The 19,984-nt window shown below is 49.5% G+C and overlaps 1 protein-coding gene and 1 pseudogene across 3 annotated transcripts; both read left to right on the top strand.

Annotated features, from left to right (window-relative positions):
• Window positions 1–492: 492 nt before the first annotated feature.
• LOC124521721 (T-cell surface glycoprotein CD1a-like) lies at window positions 493–4,089 on the top strand. 3 transcript variants are annotated; one of them, XM_047092795.1, is made up of 6 exons: window positions 532–764; window positions 1,336–1,602; window positions 2,285–2,563; window positions 2,761–3,039; window positions 3,372–3,462; window positions 3,605–4,089. In XM_047092795.1, exons 1-6 carry the CDS (start codon window positions 704–706, stop codon window positions 3,681–3,683), a joined length of 1,056 nt encoding a protein of 351 aa, XP_046948751.1. In that variant the 5' UTR covers window positions 532–703; the 3' UTR covers window positions 3,684–4,089. The 3 variants fall into 3 exon arrangements, with proteins under 3 accessions (XP_046948752.1, XP_046948750.1, XP_046948751.1); XM_047092796.1 differs by lacking the exon at window positions 3,605–4,089 and having other exon boundaries at window positions 493–764; window positions 3,128–3,450; XM_047092794.1 differs by lacking the exon at window positions 3,372–3,462 and having other exon boundaries at window positions 501–764; window positions 3,527–4,089.
• A 12,349-nt stretch (window positions 4,090–16,438) lies between these two features.
• LOC124521650 (T-cell surface glycoprotein CD1a-like) lies at window positions 16,439–18,524 on the top strand (annotated as a pseudogene).
• Window positions 18,525–19,984: the final 1,460 nt, after the last annotated feature.

Raw genomic sequence — 19,984 nt, 5'->3', positions numbered from 1 at the left:
AAAAGTATAGTTCATCTTCACAATTAAGGGACGGCGACATTCCCTCAACCATTCCTCTCTCTTCTTTTGCTAAATTCCTTCTGACAAAAACCTCCCATTTGTAGAACTTCTGGGAGCTTCCCTCTTTCTTCCAGATGAAATGCTGCCTGAGTAATGACTCACTCAATACCACCAATTCGATCTTCACATTAACCTGGTTGGTTTTGTTTTTTAACACAAGCAGTGACACATCAGATGTGGATGGGCTGGGGCGGGGGTGAGAAAGGGAAGGAAGTCCATGGGGGTGTTCCAAGGGCACGAGGGACAGGGTGACAGCAGACTCCAAGGCTGGGTGCTGGGGAACTGTGTGTCTTCATGGGTTACTGTCTGGATGAGGAGAAAAGGCATGAGAGGTAGGGTCCCTTTTCCATGCCATGCAAGACATGCTCCCCAGCACTTGAATTAGGGCCTCAGGGAGCAGCATGGAGGCTGGTGACAGGGAGAAGCTGGAAGCTGAGAGGAGGGTCAGACCCGGAGGGGAAGTGAAAGTCTGAGTAGGTGTCCAGGGTTGAGGGCGGAGCCCATCTGCATTGTCGGGGAGACTCAAGGCAGGCGTGTGTGTTGAGAAGGAAGTCAGAAGAGAGGGGCTGTGTGTGGGGAGGTTTGTGAGGACAGACGCCAAAGACCCACTTTCCGAGAGAAAGAAAGAACATCTGCACATAAGATGCTGTTGTTGCAATTGGTGTTGCTCACGGTTCTTGTCCCAAGTGGTGACACTGACGACGGTGAGGACTCCCGGTGGGAGCGTGTGTCTGTGTGTGTGTGTGTGTGCGTGTGTGCATGTGTGTCATATGTGCACACGTGTGCAAGTCTGTGTGTCCTATGCAAGTGTGTACACATGTGTGCATGTGTGTGCTTGTGTGTCTGCATGTGTGTGTAAGTGTGTGCATATAGGTCCCTGTGTGTGAGTCTCTGTGTCCGCATGTATGTATGTATGTATGTCTGTTTGCATATTTATCTATGTGTGTGCATACATGTATAAATCTGAGTGTGTGGGTGTGTCAGTGGGTTTGTGCACATACCTGTGTGTGCACTTGTGGTGTAGGTTCTCCGCCACACACCTGGGGAGTGAGGGATGTCAGCCTGGTTCCTTCCTGAGCGTCTCTGACCCCAGGTCCCTCTGCCCTTCTAAATGAAGGGTATGAAGCTCGGGACTCCTGGGCAGCACATGTCTCCAGAGAGAACTATGGCTCCCTGTCCTCCAGATTTTGGTGGCCTCCCTGGCACCTCAATTCTGCATTCTCTGTCCTTCCCAATGCCATTCTCTTCCTCAGTCTATCTGTTCCTGTGGCACAGATTTCCAGGAGCCAGTCTCTTTTCGAACCATCTTGACAACATCCTTTTACAACCATTCCTGGACACAGAATCAGGGCTCAGTTTGGCTGGATGGGCTGCAGACTCATGGCTGGGACAGCAAGACGGGCGCTTTCAGTTTTCTGCGGCCCTGGTCCAGGAGCAACTTCAGCAATGAGGAGCTAATGGAAGAAGAAAAGTCATTTTATACATTCTCCATCAGACTTCCTCTGATCTTTCAGGACCATGTCAGTGAATGGCAGCTTGAATGTGAGTTCAGTTCCCTCAGGGCAGGTGGGATGGAGGTGGCCGGTGTGTGTGTGTCTTGAGTTTCTTTTTCCTCCAGGAAAGAGCCCCCACTGGCTTCTGAACCTCATGTATTCCCATCATAAAATGGAATCAAACCGTGTGTTCAGGGGGCAGAAACTAGGACCTGATCTTGAAAAGCTGCATGTTCTCTGCTACTTCCCCTCGTCTCATTGACCTCAGGCTGTGCTCGCGTTTCTCCACTAGTTTCTCCTGTGATTACCCCATTCCCTGGCCTCTAGCCAGGTACATCCCTCTCCTTCACTGTGTGACAGATCCTTGAAATGTGCTTTTCTCCCCATTCAATCCTGTCAGCAAACTTTGTCTATGTGTTCCCTATACCTAGTGCTCTCCCTTCACCCTAGATGAAATTATCCCAGCTCTCCCACGGAGCTATTCCCTGTTCTCTGCCCACATCCTTCCTGTTTCCCCTAAAACATTTGTTCCATCTCCAGTAATTTACCTCCTCCTCTGTCTCCAGTGACCACCACTTCCCATCTGTCTGAACTTCCACTCAAACCAAACTTTGTTCCATTCCCTCCAGTACTCTCAACTTCTCCCTCTGATTCACCCATCGTTGTTTCTACTCATGTCGTTTCATTTATTTCTCTCTCCCTTTCTTGTAACACACAGTCTCTCCTCCCAGATCCCTTTCAGGTACAGGTGTCAGTAGGCTGTGGGCTCCATGTTGGGGAACGGTCATTAGGCTTCATGCATATTGCATATGAAGGATTAGATCTCGTGAGCTTCCAGAACACGTCATGGTGGCCATCTCCAAAGGGAGGAAGGAGGGCTCAGCAGGTCTCCAAACTATTCAATCAGGAACATGTGGACAACTTACAGCTACAAGCATGTATTAATGAGGTCTGCCCCCGTTTCCTCTTGGGTCTTCTTGATGCAGGAAAGGAAGATCTTCAGCGACAAGGTCAGTCCTTCTTCCTCTTTCCAAGAATTCTCAATCTGCACTCATAAATTTGCACCATTTCCTCAAATTCAGGGGAGAAGGGGGCAAGGGAGAGAGGTGATGATGGTGATAGGTTTCTAGAGGTGGAAAGATGTGTGTATCTAAAGCGATGTGAAATCTACCTCCTCAGTCTGAGAATTCCTGTCCTGTCTCTGCAGTGAGGCCAGAAGCCTGGCTGTCCACTGGCCCCAGTCCCAGTCCTGGTCGTCTGCTCCTCGTGTGCCACGTCTCTGGCTTCTACCCAAAGCCAGTATGGGTGACGTGGATGCGGGGTGAGGAGGAGCACCAGGGAACCCGGCGAGGTGACATCTTGCCCCATGCTGATGGGACATGGTATCTTCAGACGTCCTTGGACGTGGAAGCCAGAGAGGCAGCTGGCCTGTCTTGCCGAGTGAGACACAGCAGTCTAGGAGGCCAGGACATGGTCCTCTACTGGGGTGAGAAAGGGTAGGGGTCCAGCTGGGACAGGGGGTGGGTGGTCCTGAAGCAGAGCAGGAGGGTGAGATGAAACATTTGGGATTCTAGGGACTCCAGACCATAAAGGACAGAAATGTAAGAACCCAAGAAATGGAGAGCTGAGGGTGAGGGTCCTATGGATGTGGGAGGAAGTAAAGGGTTGGGTGACGTCCATCACTGAACAGGGATGGGAAAAGAGAAAGAGGAAGGGTGGTTGGTGAGACAGAGGGTGACGGGAGCAAAAGGGAGCAGGAAGGTGCAGGTCAACCCGGGGTGGATGGGAAATGACACCCCCTGCACACTAAACCCACAGAGCAGCACCGCCCGGTGGGCTTGGTCTTCCTGGCGGTGGTCGTGCCCCTGGTGCTTCTGGCAGGTCTTGCGTTCTGGCTCTGGAAGCGTCGGTAGGTCTGGAACCACCTTCCTGCTCTTTCCCAACTGTGTCCCCACCTTTCTGTCTGTCCTCAGCCCTCCTCCTCACCATGCCCTTTCCCCTGGAGTCCTCACCTCCACCTGCTGCAGAGCATTTACAGTTGTTCCTCCCAGGAAATCACACTGGAGACCTCAGTGCACTGGCCTCACTTTGGAGAGAGGTCCCAGCAGCCCAGGACCAGGACGTCCCTAAACCCAGCTCAGATGATGGACTTGCAAGTCTCTGTGTGCAGCTTTTGTCTTTTCTTTCTGCTCAGTGATCAGTTGTCAAGGCGAGTTAAGTGTAATTTAGCAGAATTTGTTGTCCCACAAACCTCCATGAGCCGCTGGCATCAGGCGTCACTTCCTGCAGTGAGCCGTCCCTTCTTCACAAGTCAAAGAAGCTTTTGCTTGGCGGGAATTAGCCCCATGTTTTCCTGCACTTGCAAATCTATTCCTGACTCCCAGCCCTTGTTACCAACAGTTAGGGTCCTTTCCCTTCTAATTCTTAGGACTTTAGAGATGAGGTCCATGTCTTTTTAATATTTGTAACCTTGGTAAGGAATCTCCCCTGCATGGAATATGTCCTCAATAAAATCTGTGTTGCAGTTTTGTCAGTATCATAGGTTTTTCTTTTTCTTTTGCCTCGTGTCATGTTTGTAGTAATCGAGACATTTACACATGTGGACATTCACGGAAAATAACGTTGAGGATGGGAGAGGTGGCAAAGGTGAAAATTATTGGGAAAGGAAGAGCAAATTATGGGACTTCCCCAAACTTCTCTCCTAAATTAGACTTGTTGACTGGTTCTCTAGGGTCCAGTCCACCTTGTCACCCTCGCATGGCCACCATGCGGTGTTTGGTTGGTTGACTCCACCCTCAGGTGTAGCCCTGGGCTCCGATCACCTTGAGTCTCTCAGGAGAAAGTATTCTTGACAATGTGACAGGATGACGGATGGGCAGGTTACATCAAGTTCAGGCCAAGACAGAAGCTACTTGTCCTTGGTCAGAGTGATGGTTCAGGGCTAGACGCCTGCCCCAGGTGGCTCAGGTCACAGGCATTATGACTCTTGTGGTCAATGGCAGGGAAAGAGATGGTGTCTCTTGTCCTGGATAATAAGGTTGGGGTATGAAGCCTGAAACAACTACAACCCATTTTTCAGCATCAGGGAAGCAAGGCTGAGGATGACACCTTCATGCAAGAAGGGTGAGAAGTTGCGCACGTGACCTTTTCCAAGAGAGTGGATCCAAGCGTTCTCATGGCAAGAATGAGAAGAAAAGAAAGAGAAAGAGAATCCAGATGGGAGCTGGTGGCTGTGTTGCCTACTGTGCTTGTGGGCCTCGTGTCACCACGGACACACACACCACACATCAAGCGTGTACTTCATTTTATGCTCTTTAGAGAGAACAGAGTTTATTGCTCACCAATGAAAAGTATTCAAATGTGGGAGGAATGCTACATAAAATATCGACTTTCATGGTTTGCTTGAATGCAAGCTTTCTTGACCAATTCTTCATCTTCCTAACAAATGCTGCATGGCACACCGGAGGCTCTGCAGCTAAGCACGGAGGCATTCCTATCCAGCTCCCGACATGCCCCGTGTGCACTGGGCTCCCGAAGTTCTTCAGGCCGTCGTCTCTGAGAAGTTGTTGGGAGACGTTCATCAGGAGGACCTCTGTTCATGTTACGTCATAGTCTCTGCTGCTCCTGTTGTGCCGGTGGGGGTCCACGTGGCCCATCGTGCCTCCCAGCTTTCCTCCCTGGCTGGTCAGGAAGCCGCATGCTGTACAAAGGTACAATTTTCAGTTAAAACTTTTTTAAATATTTTTTATTTATTTTAGAGATAGAGAGAGAGAGAGAGACAGAGTTTGAGTGGGGAGGACCAGAGAGAGAGGGAGATAGAATCCGAGATAGACTACAGGCTCTGAGCTGTCAGTACAGAGTCGGACACAAGGCTCAAACTCATGGACGGTGAGATCATGACCTGAGCTGAGATCAGGCACTTAACAAACTGAGCCTCCCAGGTGCCTCCCCCCCAATTTTCATTTGTGATCATACTTCATTGAAGCCAGAAAGAGCAGCCACAATGAAACCAAAACATCAGGAGACTGAAGGCAGACACACAGACCCACAGAAGGGACTGGAGCCCCAACAACCCTGGGCTCCGCAGTTCCATGAGCTGATATATTCCCAGTATGTCTTCAGCTCCACAGGGTGGATTTCTGTCTTTTGTGACTGGACACTCCTCTCTGATGGATGTGGATGTGGTCCATGGGGAGGTTGGGCTAATGTCTCTTTTTCTTGCAATGTTTTTCCTCACTTCTCTCTTCCTCTCCTTGAGTTCTTGAAAATATTCCTTTTCTTGCCTGCTTGCCTTTTTCTTCATGTGTCCTCATCTGTCACACTCTTACCCTGTTTTGCTTGGTAAAGCAGATCCTGACATCTGGGTGAGGCCCCATCCTGGGTGTTCTCATGGGTTTCTAACAAACCACTGGTCAGGAATCCATTGCTGAGTAAGTGACTGGTAAAAATTCACTCCATGGTTTTCCTACAGATGACAGACAAGCTGCACCAGCCTCCACGAAGCAGGAAATGTTGTGACAATGGCAGTTAAATCCTCAACGTGCAGGAATTTTCCATGGATTCCCTTTACACACAATATGTTCATTTTTTCCTTCCTACCCTCCTCCCTCCCTTCCTCCCTTCCTCCTTTCCTCCCTCCCTCCCTTCCTCTCTCCCTTTTTCCCTTCTTTACTTCTTCCCTTCCTCTCTTCCTTCCTTCCTTCCTTCCATTATGCCCAGAATTCGCGATCCCCAAAGATCACCAGGGAGCCGAGTCCGATGCATAAGCAAAGAGCCTTTATTCGAGCTAGCTCGAGCTCAATCCCCTACCTGCACCGACGCAGTGGTGAGATGCTGGAGAGAGCCAGTGAGTTTCAAAAGCACAAAGGTTTTATAGGGGTCTAGGGGCAGTTGGTGAGGTAATGGTTGTGGCCTTAGCTGATTGGCAGGAGAAGGGTTGTGGCCTCAGCCAATTGGCTGGGGAAGGGTCGGAGTCCCGATATGCAGGTTGCTGGGTGTGTTTTGATCAGGAAATTTGAACAGGTGAGCAGGAGGTTACTCAAGGGAAGGAGGCCTGGTCTGAGGTTTCTGCGATTTTCCTGGAAAGGGGGCCATGTCAGGGACATAGTCACTCAAGGTGGAGGACATAGAACAAGATGGAGTTGGCCGGCATAGGTCCGCTCTTTCATTCCCCCTTATCATGTAGCTTGCTGACCCAATCATGGGACCAGCTGCATTTCTATTTTGTCCTCTTCTGTTTTTAGGGGCTCGCACTTAGCACAGAGGACCATTAGTTGGATGGACCCCACGCGGTCCCTGACAAACCGGACCAGTCTGTTGATTATACAGGGTTCAAGGGTTGCTAGTATGAGCAGGATGGTGAGGGGTCTGGCTAGGGCCGAGATGAGGGTAGTTAACCAGGGAGACCAGTTGAACAAAGACTCGTATGAGGACTGAGATTGTTCTCTCTCTAACTTCCGTTTTTGCAGCCCTTCCCTTATGAGGGCCATAGATTCTTTTACGACTCCCCAAGTGATCAACATAGAGGCAACGTTCTTCCCCTAGGGCTGCACATAGTCCTCCTTGCTGCAGGAATAATAAGTTTAATCCCCTTCTGTTTTGGAGTACTAGTTCTGATAAGGAAGTAAGGGATTCCTGTAAATGAGAAATTGATTTTTCAATTCTTTCTATGTCTAAGTCAATGGCTGCCCTTAGGGTTCCGTAGTTTTTGTCCTGGATGATGAGTGAGGATATTCCGGTCCCCGCCCCCACTAATCCCAATCCCAAGAGCACAGCCAGAGTTAAGGTTGTAATAGGCTCTCTTTTACTTCGGGGGTTAGCAGAGCCTAACCTGTTAAGTATTTCTCCCCTCAAATGGTACACTAACTTGGGGATCAACTGCACGAGTAGGCAGAAGCTTTCTTTCGAGGAGTTAAGGACCTGGGAGTGGACACAGGGAGTAAGGCCACTGGAACAGGCCCACCATGCATTTTTGGGCGGGAGTAGATACACTGTCTCCCTGGGGACTGTTTGGGTTTCATTACAGAGATGTGATTGCTCGGCGGGTACGTGGCCTATACAAGTGCCTTGCCCCGTTACCGCCTGGAGGGTTAGTCTTGCAGTAGCCTGCTGCCATCTACAGGAGCTAGAGTTGGAGGCTGTTGTATAATTGCCTTTAATGGCAATACCTTCGTAATATGGGGGCCAGACATCTAGACAGAGCCAACAGGCCTTGGTCAGGTCGGGTCTAGAAGTGTTTAGTACCTGGTATGCTCCGACAACTGTGCTCCACAGGAGGTCTGCATCAGATAGTAAGTTGTGACCTGGGGCAGGAGATGCAGGTGACTCTCTAGTAGGGACAGGGGATGTGGAGGGCCGTGTGGCTGGGGCCTGGGTGTTTCTGGGAGTGGCCATCTGGGTGGGGGCAGGTTGGGGAACTAGTACTTGGTTGGGTCCTACCCTCGTGGTGGACTGCTGGGTAAGGGGAGTCGCTTGCATTCAGAGGGTAAATAATGCTCCCTTGTCTTTGGCTCCCGACCTAACCTGGTCTTATATCCTGAGTCCCCATGTTTTTCCACTCTCCCATCCTGTTGTTTTTTTACCTTGGCTTGTAAAGGATATAACTATGGGATTACCGCGCCCCTAGACATATGGTGGTTGGCTGCCACTGGGCCGCATTACCATGATGAGATCTCTGGTGCATGGTGGGGTCCACTAGATGTGCCCCATCGAGACACATGACCAGGGGGCGCAAAAATAGTCAGCCACGTCCCCACATGTGCTCGAGCGAGAGTGGCCGGGGCAGACATAGAAATAAAGGTTCTGCTCATGGAATCCGGGGGCGTATGGTGACAAGGGGAACAGAGTTTGGAGATCTACACAAAGTTCTGGGAACCAAGTGTCCCTGGGGTGGCTCTGGGAAGTCTGATTAACTATTGTCCCTGAGCTGGTGTCTATGATCTGCCAGGTGATGTTTTGGGGGGCATGGGGACTCTCGGCAGCATGAGCAGTGCCAAACAGAGCTAACAGAGTTACCAAATTAGGTGGGTCGAATGCGCTGTAGCTTGAGCTTGAGTGGGTTGTGTTGGTCCCAATTGACAGCCCATCGCGTGACGAAGTCCTTCCGGATCGAGGAGGGGTCTGCTGGCCGAACGTGGGTGTGATGGACCCAGGTCGCGATGCCGTCTACTTTGAGAGCAGTGGGGGTTGTCAGCACCATGGTGTATGGTCCCTTCCAGGGCGGCTCGAGGGTCTCTCAGTGGTGCCTCTTGACGTAGACCCAGTCTCCCGGCCTGTACTGAAGAGGTGTCGGGGTTGGGCCAGCCTCGTAGATGGCACGGAGGTGCAGCCAAATGTCCTCGTGCGCCCTCTGGAGCCCTCTCAAGGAAAGAAAAAGTTCTTGATCTTTAAACTCAGCAAGAAGGTTGGGAATAATAGGGGGTGGCCTGCCACACATGATCTCGTAGGGAGTAAAACCCAGAGTGTAAGGAGTGTTTCTAACCAGGTAAAGGGTGTACGGTAGGAGGGTCACCCAGTCCCCGCCAGTCTCCATGGTTAATTTGGTAAGGGTCTCTTTTAGGGTTCTATTCATTCTTTCTACCTGTCCTGAGCTCTGGGGCCTGTAAGCACAAGGTAATTTCCAGTTTGCCCCCACCGCCTTGGCTACTGCCTATGTTACCTGTGAGATAAAGCTGGTCCATTGTCTGATCCTATCATGGCAGGAAAACCATACCTGGGTAAAATGTCTTCCAGTAGCTTCTTAGCCACCGTCTGATCCGTTTCATGCTTGGTTGGGTATGCCTCCACCCAGCCAGAGAAGGTGTCTGTAAATACTAAAAGATATTTATAACCATACTTTCCTGGTTTGACTTCAGTGAAGTCGACTTCCCATTGGGCTCCCGGTCTGGTGCCTCTGAGCCTGGTTCCTTTTTTATTTGATGTGACTCTCGCGTTGGTGAGTTGGCAGGTCTTGCAGGCAGATACAACTTGCTCTATTTTGGTGTCCTGTTGGTGCATCTTGATTCCGGCATGTCGGATTAAGTCTTTTAATTTTCGGGCCCCCATGTGAGTAGACCGATGCATGTGCTCTAATACTGAGACTCCCAGCTGGTCTGGCAGCACGAGCTCCTTGTTAGGTGTATACCACCATCCCTTTATCTCCTGGGCCATGGGGAGTTTCTTGATCCGCTGTAACTCCTCCTGGGAGTATTTGGGCTGGTCTGGTAAAACTGGGTCTCCCGGGTCTGGTAGTTGTATGGTCATGGTGGGGACTAAAGTAAGGGCTACTGACTTGGCTGCCTGGTCAGCCTTTTGATTACCTCTAGCTACTGGGTTATCAGCTTTTTGTGCCCTTGGCAGTGGATAATGGCTAGCTTGGCAGGAAGCCATAAGGCCGTAAGCAGGTCAAGTATCTCCTGTTTATTTTTTATAGTCCGTCCTTCTGCCGTCAGTAACCCCCTCTCCTGATAAATTGCCCCATGAATATGAGCTGTGGCAAACGCATAACAGCTGTCTGTGTAGATGTTAAGCCGTTTTCCAGCTCCCAGCATCAGTGCCTTGGTGAGGGCTATGAGCTCTGCTCGCTGGGCTGACGTTCCAGAGGGTAGAGCCTCCACCCATACGGTGTCCATTTCGGTGACCACTGCTGCACCTGCATACCTGTGTCCGGCTCGTACAAAGCTGCTACCATCAGTGAACCAAGGAGCCTGGGCATCAGGGAGGGGCCGGTCGGTCAGGTCCGTCCAGAATCCATGTACTTGTTCCAGGATTCCCGCACAGTCATGTAGTGGAGCACCTAGGTCAGGATTGGGCAGCAGGGTTGCAGGATTGAGGGCTGCACTGGGGTGGAACCGCACCCATGGAGGGTTGAGTAGGAGGCTCTGGTAATGAGTCATACGTGTGTTGCTCATCCATCTATCAGGAGGCTGTTTCAGGACCCCTTCAATGGCGTGTGGGGTCATGATCCAGATCTCCTGTCCTAGGGTCGGTTTGTCTGCGTCCTTGACTAGGAGTGCTGTTGCCGCAATAATTCTTAGGCATGGCGGCCAGCCGGCAGCCATTGGGTCTAGCTTCTTGGACAGGTAAACCACTGGGCGGTTCCGGGGGCCTAAGGCTTGAGTTAGAACCCCTTTTGCTATTCCCTTATGTTCGTCTACAAAGAGGTGGAAGGGCTTCGTAATGTCTGGTAGGCCCAGGGCTGGGGCACTTAGGAGGGCCTTTTTTAACCGATTAAAGGCAGTTTCTTCTTTTTCAGCCCATTTAAATGTTTTCCCCTCTTTGGTAGCTTCATATAGGGGCCTGGCGATCTCAGCAAAACCCGGAACCCAGAGGCGGCAGTAGCCGGCCGATCCTAGGAATTCTCTTACTTCTCTTTGGGAGGTGGGAATAGGGATCTTTAGGACAGTTTCTTTTCTGGCATCTGATAACCGCCGCTGTCCGCCCTCCAGGATATATCCCAGGTAACTTACCCTCCCCCTGCATATCTGAGCCTTCTTCGTGGATGCCCGGTACCCTAAGGCCCCCAGGGTAGCCAGCAGGTCCTGGGTCCCTCGCTCACAGTCTTTGGCCATGTCGGCAGCAACCAGGATGTCATCTATGTACTGTAGGAGGGTGAGGCCAGGGTACTCCCTTCTGTACTCACCCAGGTCCTTGTGTAGTGCCTCGTCGAAGATGGTGGGTGAATTTTTGAATCCCTGAGGCAGCTGTGCCCAAGTGAGTTGCCCACTGTAGCCCTCCTCCGGATCATGCCACTCGAAGGCGAACAAGGGTTGGCTCTGGGGTGCCAACGGCAGACTGAAGAAGGCATCCTTTAAATCTAGTACAGTATACCAGACCCTGGAGGGTGCCAAGGAGCTCAAGAGAGTATATGGGTTGGGAACAGTTGGGTGTATGTCTGTGACCCTCTTATTTACTTCCCGGAGGTCTTGTACCAGTCGGTAGTCATTTGTGTGAGGCTTTTTGACTGGCAGTAGGGGGGTGTTCCAGGCAGACTGACAATGAACTAGTACCCCTAGGCTTCGTAGTCTCCGGTTGTGTGGCTGGATCCCCTCTGGGCCTCCTGAGACATGGGGTATTTTTTGATCCTTACCTTCTGCTGTGTTGAAATCCCACTGGGGCCAAGTTAAGGGGAAGGAGGCATCTATCTGAGCCTGGTTGGTGGTGGGATTTCCGTCTGCACCTGGAACTAGTTTTCGGGCCTCATTGAGGATTCTTTCTCTTTTCCTCAGTTGTGAACAGGACCTGCAAAAGCTGCTGGCAATCATCCTACGTGGGCTGATGAGTAAAAAGAACAGAGTCTAATAAATCAATAAGCCCTGCCAGTTTCTCGGAAAACTTAGGATTCTGAGCTTTCCAATTGTAGAGGTCACTAGTGGCAAAAGGCCAATAGTGATGGGGCTGATTCCCCTCCGCATCTGGGGGTCTGGTGGCTTGCAGGGGCAGAATAGTGGCGTTGGTGGTGGAGGCGGATTGCTCCCTCTGAGCCCTTTGTCTGGTAAAGGGCGGGCTTCCCACTGGAGCATTTCCACCTCCCGCTTTCAGAACAGTGTCTGCCTCCCCCGGAGGGGGAGGATGGTGTTCTTCCAGCATCCTAGGGGGGTTATATGGGGGAGGAAAAATTAATTCATCTTCAGTCCTCCCCCCCGTTGGACAGGGTAGAGGGGTATTAAAGGTTGGGTAAGACTTTTCTTGTTCTCCTTCTTCTCTGTCCCCTGCAAAGCAAGAATGGGTTTTGGCTCCAGAGGGCGTGGGGCTAGGAAGGGCTTAAGCCAAGAGGGTGGGTCTTTTACAAGGTCCCGCCAAGTGATAATGTAAGGGAGCTGATCAGGATGGCCAGTCTTAGGCGGAGAGATGATATCCCTGACTCGGTGGATGGTAGGGAGGTCTCGAAGGTTCCCTCTGGTGGCCATCCAACATTGAAAGCTGGCCACTCACTAGAACAAAAAACCTGCCACCGACCCTTTCGGACTTCCACACTGAGGTTGTTAGCTCTTCCCCTCACATCCTTAAAGTGATCAATCATAATACTTAGAGGAGCAGTCTGAGTCTGTCCCATAACGTCCGTCCAGTAAGTCAACAGAACAAAACAGAGAAACACAGAAACAAACAGAGGGCCCCTAGAGACATTCTTCCAACTCTGTGGGAGCAAAACTGAAAGCTAGATGATGGTCTCGTGCCAACTGGCGGGAGCGACCCGCCTCGTCTCAGACCTTTGAGGGCAATCCACGTCCCTCCAGAAGGGAGGATCGGAACGTCTTCCAAAACTCCTGGCCCGTGGTCCTCCAGTGTGTCCACTTAGACCACGCCAGACACTACCAGAATTTCAGAAATGAGCTCACACAGAAAAGACGGAACGAACATACACTAACCATGGCCAGTCAGGCTCTCCGGGTGGGGGGTCCCTCGGGGCTCTTGGAGATCCCGGACGAGCCCCCAAATATTATGCCCAGAATTCGCGATCCCCAAAGACCACCATGGAGCCGAGTCCAATGCAAAAGCAAAGAGCCTTTCTTCGAGCTAGCTCGAGCTCAATCCCCTACCTGCACCGACGCAGCAGTGAGATGCCGTAGAGAACCAGCGAGTTTCAAAAGCACAAAGGTTTTATAGGGGTCTAGGTGCAGTTGGTGAGGTAATGGTTGTGGCCTCAGCCGATTGGCTGGGGAAGGGTCGTGGCCTCAGCCGATTGGCTGGGGAAGGGTCGTGGCCTCAGCCGATTGGCTGGGGAAGCGTCGTGGCCTCAGCCAATTGGCTGGGGAAGGGTCGGAGTCCCATTATGCAGGTTGCCGGGCATGTTTTGATCGGGAAGTTTGAACAGGTGAGCAGGAGGTTACTCAAGGGGAGGAGGCGTTGTCTGAGGTTTCTGCGATTTTCCTGGAAAGGGGGCCATGTTGGGGACATAGTCACTCAAGGTGGAGGACACAGAACAAGATGGAGTTGACCAGCGTAGGTCCGCTCTTTCACCTTCCTTCCTCCCTTCCTTCCTCCCTCCCTCCTTCCTTCCTCCTGTCCTCCCTCCCTCCTTCCTTCCTCCTGTCCTCCCTCCCTCCTTCCTTCCTCCTGTCCTCCCTCCCTCCCTTCCTTCCTCCCTCCCTCCCTCCCTTCCTCCCTCCCTTCCGTCCTCCCTCCCACCCTCCCTCCCTCTGTTCCTTCCTTCCTTCCTTCCTTTCTTCATGACTTCCGCAGCTTTTCCTGTTTGTATGGTAAACATATTCTCTGAGACTCATTTCAAAACATATGAGAAGCAGCTTGTGCCCAGATATTTAAGACATAGTGAATAATATTGTCCTCCAAGCTTTTATTTTATTTATTTTTTGATGTCTATATTTAATCATCCAGAGGTAAACTTGAGAACTCTTAAAATAAGAAAATTTCACCTTATAAACTTGACCAATAATTGCTTTATTAAATGATCCATGAATCACACATCACCCCATCTGGCACAGAGGTGGGCACTCAGAGAGGTTGTACAAATGAAGGCTTTTATAGAGGGAGCGTGGGGCCGGGGAATTAGCAGCAAATGAGAAGCCTTCCAGGAGTCAGACCTGCTTTCTTGGGGGAAGAACAATGTGCGTGTCTCATCATCGGGGGCTGGAGAGGACCCAGGAGACAGACCCATTGCTCTATGGAAAGAAAACTTTCCTGCCTGCTTGGGTAAGACTACATTTCCGGGGTTGTGAAATTTGTTCAATTGGGTATGAAGTCCCAGGGTGGGAACTCGGTTTATGACATTCTTTTGGGTCTGAGATTTTCTTTTTCAAAGAGGATGTGGCTCAAGGGCATGTATCTTCATCGTCTTGTTTCCCCACCAGCAGGAGCTGCCCTTGGTTCCCTGCTGGCTGGTCTGCTTGGGACAGAGAGGGGGACGCTACCTCTGCTCTGGTCCAGTCCCATCCTCAGCCAGGTGCTTTGTGTTTCAGTTTGGGGACTGGGCCTTCCGAGAGTTCCCCCTTTGCTCAGAAGATGGAGCCTCTTAGTCTGGGACAAGGTGTGTTCCTGTCCCTTCCCCCACTGCCCCTCCCCCAGCTGCAGAGTGGCTCACTGTGCCCTGAGGTAGTGGGGCTCCCTGCCCTTCCCACACCCAGTGAAGGCTCGTTTTATGTGGGGAATAGTAGCCTTCCAGCCTTTTTCAGGAGGGAGCTGCTGTCAGACCTCAGGCTTGTACCACCAGAAAGCAGCTCTCTGGTCCGTATCCTGGTCTCCATTCCATCTGGAACCCCTGGGAGGTTGGTGGGCAAAATCCTGGAGGTATAGTGAATTTCCTGAGTCTGTGACTCTCAGGACCTCCCAGGACTCTGCTTGCTTTCAGTCAATTGTTAGCAATTGTAGCTGAATTATTCCTTCTGGCTTCTGTCCCAGGTAAGCAAGGGTTTGCATGCCCTATTTTTTTGATGAGTCTGTATTTCTTTGGTATTTACGTTAACAAGTTGCTCTGATCCTTCTGCTCTGATGGACTCAGGAGAAGCCATTTTGATTATCCAGCCTTTCAAAATCTTAAGTGTGGGAGTGAGCTCTTCTTTCTGTATTCCAATCTGAACATTCCAAACAATATTATCTGTCTCTCATTAGCCTGAGGTTATTTCTGCTTACCGGTCAACCAAAAAATAACAAGACCAATAGCCCAAACACATTATCTGGAAGATATAAAGCACAAACAAATACTTAAGAGCTTTTAAACACTTAAGAACACCAAGGAGGTAGAAGGTCAGCATGTCCAGCACGGCCAACTCATGATAAGACAAGCATGGAACATTCTAGCAGGAACATTAGGAAGGAAATCTGGATACATGATTCCAGAACACTCTATTAACTCCGCATACTATAAATTCCCATGATTTCTTATTGTAGATTTGCCGTAGGACCCTCTGTGTGAACTTCATAGTTATTAGCATATGCTTGCATCCAAAAGAAAATGTGCAAGATTCTCATTTCATCAGGTCAGATTACAGCCACTACTTTTTGATTCCTCAAAGATCTTTATGTCGAAGAAGTCCATAATCTTAAGAATGATTTGATGCCTGAAGTGAATTATTCAATCATTCAGAGGTAATCGTTGGGCACCTACCACTTGCCAGGCCCCGTTGGATGTTGAGATCCGGGTAGAAACACTGAGTCCAGATTGTGAGAGGGCAAACACCAGCAAGGGTCACCACTTGAGTAAATATTGTTTCCAACAGATTTGTTTTAGTCTAGAGTCTGCACGTTAAAAGTCAGCACACCAAAATGTATAGTTCGTCTTCACAATTAAGGGAAGACGACATTCCCTCAGCCATTGCTCTCTCTTCTTTTGCTAATAAGAGAACATTTGTACAACGTCTGGGAGCTTCCCTCTTTCTTCCAGATGAAATGCTGCCTGAGTAATGACTCACTCAATACCACCAATTCGATCTTCACATTAACCTGGTTGGTTTTGTTTTTTAACACAAGCAGTGACACGTCAGAGATGTGGATGGGCTGGGGCGGGGGTGAGAAAGGGAAGGAAGTCCATGGGGGTGTTCCAAGGGCACGAGGGAGAGGGTGACAGCAGACTCCAAGGCTGGGTGCTGGGAACTGTGTGTTTTCATGGGTTACTGTCTGGATGAGGAGAAAAGGCATGAGAGGTAGGGTCCCTTTTCCATGCCACACAAGACTTGTTCTGCAGCACCTGAACTAGGGCCTCAGGGAGCAGGACGGAGGCAGGTGACAGGGAGAAGCTGGAAGCCAGAGAGGAGGGTCAGACCCGGAGGGGAAGTGAGAGTCTGAGTAGGTGTCCAGGGTTGAGGGCGGAGCCCATTTGCATTGTTGCAGAGACACAGGGAAGATGTGTGTGTTGAGAAGGAAGTCAGAAGAGAGGGGCTGTGTGTGGGGAGGTTTGTGAGAACAGACGCCAAAGACCCACTTTCCAAGAGAAAGAAAGAACATCTGCACATAAGATGCTGTTGTTGCAACTGGTGTTGCTTAAGATTCTTGTCCCAGGTGGTGACAATGATGATGGTGAGGACAGTGGCCCTGCTCAGAGAGTGGATGTGTGTGTGATGTGTCTGCATGTGTTTGTAAGTATGTATGATTATGTGTGTGTAGGTGCCTGTGTGTGCGTCTCTGTGAGTCTGCATTTCCATGTTTATATGTATGTCTAGGTGTATGCATTTGCGTGTGACTCCCAGTGTGTGTGCACATTTGTGCACTTGTACCCGTGTGTATGGACGCTCGTGGTGCAGTTCCCCAGCACATACCCGGGGAGTGCGGGATGTCAGCTTCCTTCCTTCCTGAGAATCCCTGACCACAGGGCCCTGTGTCTTTTGAATAATGGGTGGCAAGTTCAGGGCACTGGGGCAGCACATGTCTCCAGAGGGAACTATGGCTCCCTGTCCTCCAGATTTCAGTGCCCCTCCCCGGCACCTTTCTTCTACATTCTCTCTCCTTCCGAATGCCCTCCTTTTCTTGGTCTATCTGTCCTTCTGGCACAGGCTTCCACGAGTCCATCTCTTTTTGAACCATGTTGACAACATCTTTTTCTAACCATTCCCGAACACAAAATTCTGGGCTCCGCTTGGCTGGAAGAGCTGCAGACTCATGGCTGGGACAGCAAGACTGGCACTGTCATTTTCCTGCGGCCCTGGTCCAATGGCAACTTCAGTAACAAGAAACCGATGGAACATGAAAGGAAATTTCATACATGCTAAATTAGATTTCCTCTGATATTTCAGGACCGTGTCAGTTAATGGCAGCTTGAATATGTGTTGTGATCCCTCAGGGCAGGTGGGTGAAAGTGGCAGATGTGTGTGTTTCCTTCAGTTTCTTCTTCTTCCAGGAAAAAACCTCCACTGGCTTCTGACTCTCATGTCTCCCCATCATAAACCTGAATCACACCAGCCTGGGTAGGGAGCAGAAGCCAGAGCTTGATCTTGAAAAGCTTCATGCTTTCTGCTGCTTCCCTTCCTCTCATTGAACTTAGGCTGTGCTCTCATGTCTCCAACTTGTGTCCCCTGTAACCACCCCTTTCCATGGCCTCCGTTCAGATACCTTCTAGTCCTTCCCTCTGTAACTGATCTTTGAAATTTGCATTTTTCCCCATTTAATCCCCTCAGTGGCCTCTGTCTATGTGTTCCCTGTACCCACGGCCCTCCCTTAACTTTGGGTGGTTTTATCCCAGCTCTCCTGTGGAACCCTTCCCTGTTCTCTGTCCACACCTCTCCTATCTATCCTCCAACAGTTGTTCCTTCCTCAATTATTGACTTCTTCCCCTCTGTATGATCCTCCATTCAAACCAAACTTGGCTCCATTCCGTCCAATACCCTCAACTTCTCCCTCTGCTTCAGCCATCCTTGGCTTCCACTCATCTCATTTCATCTCTTTCCCTCCTCTTTCCTGTAACTCACAACCTCTCTTCCCCAGATCCCCTTAAGGTATAGCTGCCAGGAGGCTGTGAGTTGCACTTTGGAGAAGCATCACTAGGCTTCATGTGGATTGTGTTTCAAGGATCAGATCTCATGAGCTTCCAGAACACGTCATGGTGGCCATCTCCAAAGGGAGGAAGGAGGGCTCAGGAGGTCTGCAAAGTATTCAATCAGTTCCATGTGCTACACTTAAGAATACAAGCACACATCAATGACATCTGCCCCTGTCTCCTCTTGGGTCTTCTTGACACAGAGAAGGCATATCTCCAGCAACAAGGTCGGTCCTGCTCCCTCCCTCCTAGCATTTTCTCTCCCTGCTCATAAATTTGCAACATCTTCTCAACTTCAGAAGAGAAGAGGCCAAGAAGGAGAGATGATGGTGCCAGGTTTCGAGAGGTGGAAAGATGTGTATCTTAACTGATGTGAACATCTTCCCTCTCAGTCTGCGAACACCTGTCCTGTCTCTCCAGTGGGGCCAGAGGCCTGGCTGCCCAGTAGCCACAGTCCTGGTCCTGGCCATCTGCTTCTGGTGTGCCACATCTCCAACTTCTACCCAAAGCCATTGTGGGTGACATGGATAGGGGTCAGCAGGAGCAACAGCACACTTGGTGAGTCAGTGTAGAATTCAGTGATTCATCGCTTACACACAACAACCAGCGCTCATCACAAATGCCCTATTTAATGCCTATTACCCATCTAGCCCATCTCCCACCCATATTCCTCCATCAATCCTCAGTTTGTTCTTTTTCATAAAGAGTGTCTTATGGTTTGTTTCCCTGTTTTTTCTTTTTTCTTCCTTCCCATATGTATGTCTGTTTTGTCCACAAGTGAAATCAGATGGTATCTGTCTTTGTATGACTGACTTATTCACTTAGCATAATACACTGTAGCTCCATCCATGTCATTGTCAATGGCAAGATTTCATTTTTTTTGATTACTGAGTAATATTCCATCACACACACACACACACACACACACACACACACACACACCACATCTGTATCCATTCATCATTTTTGGGCTCTTTCCATAATTTGGCTATTGTTGATAATGATGCTATAAATACCCCCTTTGAATCTGTATTTTTGTATCCTTTAGGCAAATACGTAGTTGTACAATTGCTGGATCATGGTGTAGTTCTATTGTTAACTTTTTGAGAAACCTCCACACTGTTTTCCATAGTGACTGTGCCAGTTTGCATTCCCATCAACAGTGTCAGAGGGCTCCCCTTTCTCTGCATCCTTGCCAACATCTGTTGTTTCCTGTGTTTTATTAATTTTAGTCATTCTGGTAGCTGTGAGGTATTTTGATTTGTATTTCCCTGATGATGAGTGACTTTGAGCACCTTTTCATATATCTGTTAGATATCTGGATGTCTTCTTTGGAAAAATGACTATTCATGCCTTCTTTCCATTTCTTAACTGAATTATTTGTTTCATGGGTGTTCAGTTTTATAAGTTCTTTATAGATTTTGGATGCTAACCCTTTATCAGATATGTCATTTGCAAATATCCTTTCCCATTCCTTAGGCTGCTCTCAGTTTTAGTTGATAGTTTCCTTGAGTGTACAGAAACTTTTTATTTTGGTGAAGTCCCAATAATTTATTTTAGCTTTTCTTTCCCTTGCCTCCAGCAACCTGTCTAGTAAGAAGTTGCTATAACCAATGTCAAAGAGGAGGTTGCTGCCTGTGTTCTCCTCTAGGATTTGATGGTTTCCTGTCCTACATTTGTGTGTTTCATCCATTTCGAATTTATTTTTATGTATGGTGTAAGAAAGTTGCTCAGTATCATTGTTCTGCATGTTGCTGTCCAGTTTTCCCAACAATGTTTGTTGAAGAGACTTTTTTCCATTGGATATTCCTTCTTGCTCTATTGAACTTTAGTTGACTGTATAGTTGTGGGTTTTCTAATCTGTTCCATTCATGTATGTGTCTGTTTTCATGCCAGTAGCTTCCTGTGTTGATGACTATAGCTTTGTAATATAGTGTGAAGTTCAGTGTCATGATGCCTCCGGTTTGCTTTTCTTTTTCAAAAGCATTTTGGCTATTCAGGGTCTTTTATGGTTCCACACACATGTTAAGAT

Source organism: Lynx rufus, unplaced genomic scaffold, assembly GCF_022079265.1.
Source record: "Lynx rufus isolate CCGP_SWC_20201006 ecotype Redwood Valley unplaced genomic scaffold, mLynRuf1.p SCAF_31, whole genome shotgun sequence".
Taxonomy (NCBI): Eukaryota; Metazoa; Chordata; class Mammalia; order Carnivora; family Felidae; genus Lynx; species Lynx rufus.
Note: the sequence above shows the minus strand (reverse complement) of the source record. Positions and strands in the feature narration are given on the sequence as shown.

Bases quoted from the DNA above. Each gene is read 5' to 3' on its own strand.
- LOC124521721 (XM_047092794.1), top strand. From the start codon at position 704: ATGCTGTTGTTGCAATTGGTGTTGCTCACGGTTCTTGTCCCAAGTGGT. The intron at 1,603-2,284 runs GTGAGTTCAGTT...CTCTCCTCCCAG, and splicing joins CAGTGAATGGCAGCTTGAAT to ATCCCTTTCAGGTACAGGTG. The intron at 2,564-2,760 runs GTCAGTCCTTCT...CTGTCTCTGCAG, and splicing joins GGAAGATCTTCAGCGACAAG to TGAGGCCAGAAGCCTGGCTG.